The following is a 6,713-nucleotide window of genomic DNA, read 5'->3' on the forward strand; positions in this document are numbered from 1 at the left end:
CCCCCCCCCGCTTCGCTGTTCCGGCCCAGCAGTTGCTGGCGCACCCATCTGCGAAGGCCTGGGCGAACCTGAGGAGGAAGAAGCATGGGCTCGGCGCCTAAGGAGGGATGCCTGGCTCAGACTGTCCCCCTCCCGTCGGTGCCGTGTCCTCTGGAGACGCCGAGAGCACAGGGGAGAGAACGCTACAGAGCCCCCGCCCAACGCCATTTTGGAGACTCACGCTCCTTCTCTCTCAACTTCGTACAATGTAAAGTCAGCTGGAAGAAGACAAGATGGCGCCGAGCCGGAGGAGCGGAGAAAGGCTGGAGGATAAATCGTGTTGCCGAAGCGGAAGCGTAAACAAAGGCGCGAATGATGGAACTGCGCAGGCGTACAGCTTTGGCACGCTTTAATATTCGAGCAGCAGGGTGGGCGCGTCCAAAAACGTGGTCTCCGGGCGAGACCTATTTTACGCGAACGAAAGTGGGATGGAGTAAGGCAGGAGCAGCAGCCCTGTTCAATCGCGAGAAGACGGGAGGCGGAGTGCCCGGAGCGCGCATGCGCACCGTAAGTCAATGGCGGTTTGAGGGGTTGACGGAAGCTAGCTTTTCAATATGGCGACCGAGGTAGACGGGCCGCTCAAACGGGTGCTGGTGCCGATTCTTTTACCTGAGAAATGCTATGACCAAATTTTCATCCAGTGGGACTTGCTTCACGGTGAGTTTTATTCGGCATCCGGTCAAAATTGTGCTTCAGAGCCCTCCGGCCGTAAATGGCGCGTGAGTGCGGACTAAGTGACAGCTGTGACAGCTGCCACGGCGCGCGGGGCGGAAGTCGCTTCTGAGAGGGGCGGATATGTCTCGGGCTCCGTAGAGGGAGAACTCCATATTTGAGCGAGAGGGGGGAGTCGCCGGGTGGGAGTAGTTCTTTGCTTTAGCGACGGTGAAAGACAAAAAGACTCAAATTTTACAAAACGAAGTTTAAAATCTGATTAGATCGTTCCAACCTTTAATAGATCTCTATACCTTCAGGAGCAAGGTTACACTTGATTCAAAGCCTCTGATGAATCCAGGCCTTCTGCGGCTCCCCCAAGAATCCTGCGATCCCAGTGGCTTTCCTTCCAGCCTCCACGTTTGCTCATGGTCGAATTTTGGAATTAACTTGTCTTCCTCCTTCTGTCTACGAGGCGACGCCAGAGCAAAACCTGCTTCTGACATCAGACCTTTAGGGAAGCCTTCGCGGTCTGCCCCCGTCAGTTCTTGGTACCCCAGCTGTGCTCCCGGGACAATGTTTTAGCCGGGTTCATGATCCACGAGAATCTGACTACTACTGGGCCAGGCACCTTGGGGATAGGGCTTCAAGGCTAGAGAAGATGTCGGTGGCTACAGCATAAAAGCAAGCCCTGGAAGGGTCAAGTCCTTGAGTAGGGGCCAGAGACGGTATTCAGGAATGAGTGATACAGAGGAAACCTATCCTTGGAGAAAGAAGACATGTGAAGTGGATTGCCTAGTGGCTCAGAGGCGGGGAATAAAAGCTCAGAGGCAGGGAATAAAGGATCAGAGGACTCTTGGGCATTGCTCAGCTCTATACAGGGAAGCAAAGGAGAGGTTTGGAAGTCAGATCAAGGAGTTTAGATGTGATGGCAGGGAATGGAAGGTTGGGTCAGAGGAAAGGAATGGTAAAAGCCGTTTTGGAAAGTCACCTTGTCTGAACGTGATATGATTTGGAGTAGAAAGAACTAGGCCTTTTTCACCTGCCTCCAGACCACCCAAGGCTTCCTTTGTGTGGGTATGTCAAGGTCTTAAGGAGCACTTCAAGTCTTTAGGCCTGAGTTGCCTCCTGGAACCGCTGGCTTGGGTTCCATAAGTGTCATCTCTGCTTACCTCTATTTCTCTTCTTAGTTCCCTGCCTCAAGATTCTCCTCAGCAAAGGCCTGGGGCTGGGCATTGTGGCTGGCTCACTTCTGGGTATGTTTCTTACCATCGTCCCTTCCTGTTGTTGGGAGGTGGGTGGAATGCTAAGATGCCATGAACTGGATGGGTCCCTTAACCAGAAGCAGGGCTAACATGCCTCCCAGTCTGCTCTGTAGCTGCCATGCTGCGCTCCCAAGGGATGTCAGCCCCTCAGCCCTGCCCTTTTCATCCTTTCTCCAGTAAAACTACCCCAAGTGTTTAAAATCCTGGGAGCCAAGAGCGCAGAAGGGTTGAGTCTCCAGTCGGTAATGCTAGAGCTAATGGCGTTGACTGGGACCATGGTCTACAGCATCACCAACAACTTCCCCTTCAGGTGAGGGGCCCCGCCCTTTATCTCCAAGGGTAAATGCCCACAACTCTAGTAAGGATTAGGGTGAGGGAGGTAAAAGGGCAGGAAAGCTTAAGCCTTTCTGGAACTCTAGCCATCATCTATGGTGATGAGAGGAGGTGAGAATCCCAAGAATACCCAGTTTCCTATCCTGGGTCAAGCGGGTGGGGGCTGCCAGGAGGCAGGAGGTAAGGAGCCAGCAGGGCTGTGGAGGACAAGGAATAATCTGAATTGGGTCCCCAAGATGGATGGGCTATGGAGGCTTTCCCTGCCTCTTTCCAGGCCCACGTTTCTTCCCCCCAACTCTTGACTCTGCAGCTCTTGGGGTGAAGCTCTGTTCCTGATGCTCCAGACAGTCACCGTCGCCTTCCTGGTCCTGCACTACAGAGGACAGACTGTGAAAGGTGCTGAGGATTGAGCCAGGAGCTGGCTGCAGCTGTTGGGAGCCCTGCTGGGAACGCAGGCCTGGGAAAGCCGAGAGACTCAGAGGTTGATGAGGGCTCCTTATATCCCTGTCTCCCAGGTGTTGCCTTCCTAGCGTGCTCCGCCCTGGTCCTGCTGGTGCTGCTTTCACCACTGACGCCCCAGGCTGTAGTCACCCTGCTCCAGGCCTCCAACATGCCTGCTGTGGTGGTGGGAAGGGTGGGTGCTGGGAACAAGGGAGAGGATGTTGGGAAGGGGGACTGGGTGAGGAGCAGAGGGGAAACCTAAGTTTGGGGGTGTTGGACTGAGGGGAATGCAGAAATGTCATGGGAACATTGGACAAGTTCAGGTGACAAAACGAAGGGTCTCAACTCCTCCCCAGCTGCTCCAGGCAGCCACCAACTACCGCAATGGGCACACGGGCCAGCTGTCAGCCATCACAGTCTTTCTGCTCTTTGGGGGCTCCCTGGCCCGAATCTTCACCTCCATTCAGGTGAGTGCACCTCCTCCCCTCTAGAGGGCACCATAACCTCACCTTACTTCTCTCTCCCCATGGACTTGAAGCTGCTCCCTCTCTGGAGCCCTTTTTGGCTATGCTGAAGAGTAACCCTAGCCGTGTCTCTCACCCAGGAAACTGGAGACCCCCTCATGGCTGGAACCTTTGTAGTCTCTTCCCTCTGCAATGGCCTCATCGCTGCCCAGCTCCTCTTCTACTGGAATGCAAAGGCTCCCCACAAGAAGAAAAAGGAGCAGTAGAGTTGAGCTGGCTCCTGGAGTACATTCCATGTTTCTATTCATCCACCCAACCTTGGGACCCTTCCCATCTGAACCAGTCTGCTGGTGTGACTTTTAATCATTCTCTGTTCTTCTGCAATTGCAGCTTTAGTGGAAATGCTTGGTTGACCCAGATCCTTAGAAACGATAGGGGAAGAGATTTACAGGCTGACATTTAATCATTTAGCTGAGATTCTTTCTTTAGCAGAAGTTTCCAGCTACTTACCTATTCTGGGCAAAACTCTTACCCTGTCCTCCCCATTTCCCCACTTCCCTTCTGACCCTAGAGGACAGAGGCTGGACAGTGGAAGGGAATAGGTGCTTGTGGATTCCTCCCTCCCGCACCCTGGCTCAGACTGTCTCCTGGACCCCAGTGCTTGGTGGGGGAAGGGGGAAGGGGGACAGAAGAATGACTGACTCAGGCAGGGCCCCAGGGTGGGGTGTGGAGGTTCCTGCTCTGGCAGGTCCAGGCGGAAGGGAGTGGAGACTGCTGGTTCCTGCTGCAGTAAAGGCGAACAGAGATGGTACAATAAAGACTCAGAGACGTGGTGTAATCGTACAAAACTGTGTTCAGCCTACAAAAAAGAAAAAACTGTCTTGTTTTGTTCCCACTGGCTTTCAGGGCTTTGGGGGGTACTGCCCACCTCCTCTGAACTGTGGTCCAACACAGTTCTAGAACAGGGTTTGCAGCCTGGGAATGGTGGTGGTGGTGGTGGTATTGGGGTGTTTCTGGGTAGGAGGATGGAAACCTTTCTGGGAGGTCCATGTCCATGAGGGTTAGAGGTGGGTTAGGGGCATGGGGGCCCCTGGGAGGGGAGGGTTGTACAGAGTGGGAGAGCCTGGGGGTGGGTAGGGGCTGTAAGGGGGGAGCAGCTCCCCCTGGAGCCTTGGGTTACTCTGAGGGAGAGAGCACGGCGAGGAGGCTTCCGGTTTACAGTGGGAAGAGCTGCAAAGAGAAACACCGGGGTTAGAAGGCACTTGGTGCCCTGGGTTGGAGGTGCCGAGCAGGGTCCCCAGCTCGCATGTGCGGGTGGTTCTGACCAGCTCTGCTTAGACAAGTATAACCTGTCACCCACCTACCCATCCCTGGCTCTCCGGGTCCCGCCGGTAGGGAACCGGACCCCAGGACGGCTTAGAGCAGCGCCGCTGCAGCCGTGTTGGGGCACGCTCAAGAGCGAGCTTGCGTGCTGCGCGCCTGTTTTCCTCTTTTGGGGCGGCTGGCCAGGAGGGGGTAGAGCTGGGCTTGGCCTGTCCTTGCCCCGGGGGCTGGGAGAGGAAGCTGGGTCACACGAGGGCCAGAATCGGGGGTGGGAAACGGGAAATTCTGGTAACTAGAACACGGTCACATCCAGGGCGCTGTGGTCTGCTCCTGCGGTGCCACCACCAACAGATTATGATGGAAACGTCCTCTAGGAAGACCCTGGCTCCCCGGAACTCTCCCACCCTTCACGGGGCGCCCCCCAAACTTCTCCGGGTGTGTCCCCTTCTTGGGTGAGCTCGGGGTCCCTGCCAGCCAGGCCCTCTGGTATCCGCCCCCACCCAGGCTGCAGGAGGGGGCACGTCCTCACCCCGCACCCCGGGCACTCACCCGTAACCGCCAGGCAGGTAGGCTGTCGAGTAGTTGGGGGGCTGGTACCCAAAGCCTCTGCTCCCATGGGTGGTCGTGTACCCGGGCCCCCAGACCGGCCCGCCGCCAGCCACGCCGCCGCTTCCCTGGCCGAAGTGGGGTGACCCGGCGCCCGCGCTCTTGGTCTTGCGCCGGGGCCGGTACTTGTAGTCGGGGTAGTCGCGCAGGTGCCGGGCCCGGAGCCGCTTAGCCTCTTCCACGAAGGGCCGCTTCTCGTCCTCGCCCAGCAGCTTCCACTGCGCGCCCAGGCGCTTGGAGATCTCCGAGTTGTGCATCTTCGGGTTCTGCTGCGCCATCTGGCGGCGCTGGGCGGAGCTCCACACCATGAAGGCGTTCATGGGCCGTTTCACCTTCTCCAAGGGAAGCCCCCCGGAGACCACTGGGCTCCCGGCGCCCTCCCGCTCCTGGGAGCCCGAGGACGAGGAGTTAGGGGCCGTGGGAGTGGGAGGTTCCAGGCTCCAGGCCTGTGAGGAGCAGGGTAGCGCCATCGAGGGTGAAGGGAAGCCTTAAGAGGGCGTCTTACACGCCCTCCCCTCCAAAGTGAAACGTTGATCCCCAAACCCGGTATCCTTAAAATGGAAGTGCCTTCCTAGTCCGGAGTCGTTACAGAGACTCGTGTCCTTAAAAGGTATATATATCGTCCCCAACTTCAGAGTCCTTATAATGGAGCCCCTGCCACCAATCAATCCGGCACGTTTGGGGAGTCAAGCGCAAAATCCGCTGTCCGGTACCCAGTCCTGGATAGGCTGTACTCTTTCCTTCTGGCCGCGGGGTCCCGACCCAGCCTCGCTCCCCCTACTAGCTGCCGGCCACCGGCCCGGGCTTCGGTGAAGGCGGTAAAAGTTCGCGCTCTGGGGTCCCGCAGCTGCCAGGAGGCACAGCCCGGGTGCCACAGACCTCTCTCACCTGGCCTCAGCGTCTGTGGCTGCCGGGTGCGCCAGGCCCGGGAACTGCTTTTAACGACTGACTCCTCCCTACTCCCTCCCAGCCGACCGCGCCTCCTGAAGGGCGCCAACCTCCCCCTCCCTTAGGCCAACCAGGTGTCCTGTTCTTCCCAGCCCCCAACAATCCCCCCCCAAGGGGACCACGCCCCCTCCCCACCCAAGACCCAAGTCAGGCCTTCCAGCCCCAGTGGCTCTGAACAGCTACCCCTCCCTTCTTAAGCACTGGCAATTTAAAGTCAATGCCTTTGCACAACGGATCAGGCATCTGGTGATCAAAAGCCCTCAGGCTCAGAGTTGTGCTGGGAGGGAGATGAGGACACCCAACCCCCCAATCCAAACCCAAACCCTTTTCTGGTGCCTCCTGATCCTCAAACCCCTGACCTGGCCCGGGGCAAGGGGCAAAAGTCTGGCAGTCAGGAGGTAGGCAGGCCATTTTTGTTTCCTGAGGTGCTTGGGTGGTGATTCAACCCCTTTCCAGGTGAGAAAATTTAAACCCTCACCACTATAGCCCCCAAACCTAGGTTTCTCCACTGCATGTTTTATTTCTAATCCTCAGAGTTGGGAAACAGGGAGCAAGGAAGCCCAGGATGACCCCTAAGGCTGAGAGGTCAGTGATGTGGATGCTGGAGAAAAAGCCTGGATCCAGGGCAGAGAACCAGCAGGAA

General features: G+C 57.1%; 2 protein-coding genes across 2 annotated transcripts; one reads left to right on the top strand and one right to left on the bottom strand.

Annotated features, from left to right (window-relative positions):
• Positions 1 to 588: 588 nt before the first annotated feature.
• On the top strand, positions 589 to 3,459 carry MPDU1 (mannose-P-dolichol utilization defect 1). The gene is made up of 7 exons (XM_007457784.1): positions 589 to 696; positions 1,881 to 1,946; positions 2,133 to 2,265; positions 2,599 to 2,684; positions 2,804 to 2,922; positions 3,086 to 3,196; positions 3,334 to 3,459. Exons 1-7 carry the CDS (start codon positions 594 to 596, stop codon positions 3,457 to 3,459), a joined length of 744 nt encoding a protein of 247 aa, XP_007457846.1. The 5' UTR covers positions 589 to 593.
• Positions 3,460 to 4,033: 574 nt separating this feature from the next.
• Positions 4,034 to 5,842, bottom strand: SOX15 (SRY-box transcription factor 15). The gene is made up of 2 exons (XM_007457783.1): positions 5,066 to 5,842; positions 4,034 to 4,423 (listed from the first exon to the last, which is right to left on the bottom strand). The coding sequence occupies exons 1-2, from the start codon at positions 5,590 to 5,592 to the stop codon at positions 4,255 to 4,257; spliced, it is 696 nt and encodes a 231-aa protein (XP_007457845.1). The 5' UTR covers positions 5,593 to 5,842; the 3' UTR covers positions 4,034 to 4,254.
• Between the last annotated feature and the right edge of the window lie 871 nt (positions 5,843 to 6,713).

This window comes from Lipotes vexillifer, unplaced genomic scaffold, assembly GCF_000442215.2.
Source record: "Lipotes vexillifer unplaced genomic scaffold, Lipotes_vexillifer_v1.1 scaffold611, whole genome shotgun sequence".
NCBI lineage: Eukaryota > Metazoa > Chordata > Mammalia > Artiodactyla > Lipotidae > Lipotes > Lipotes vexillifer.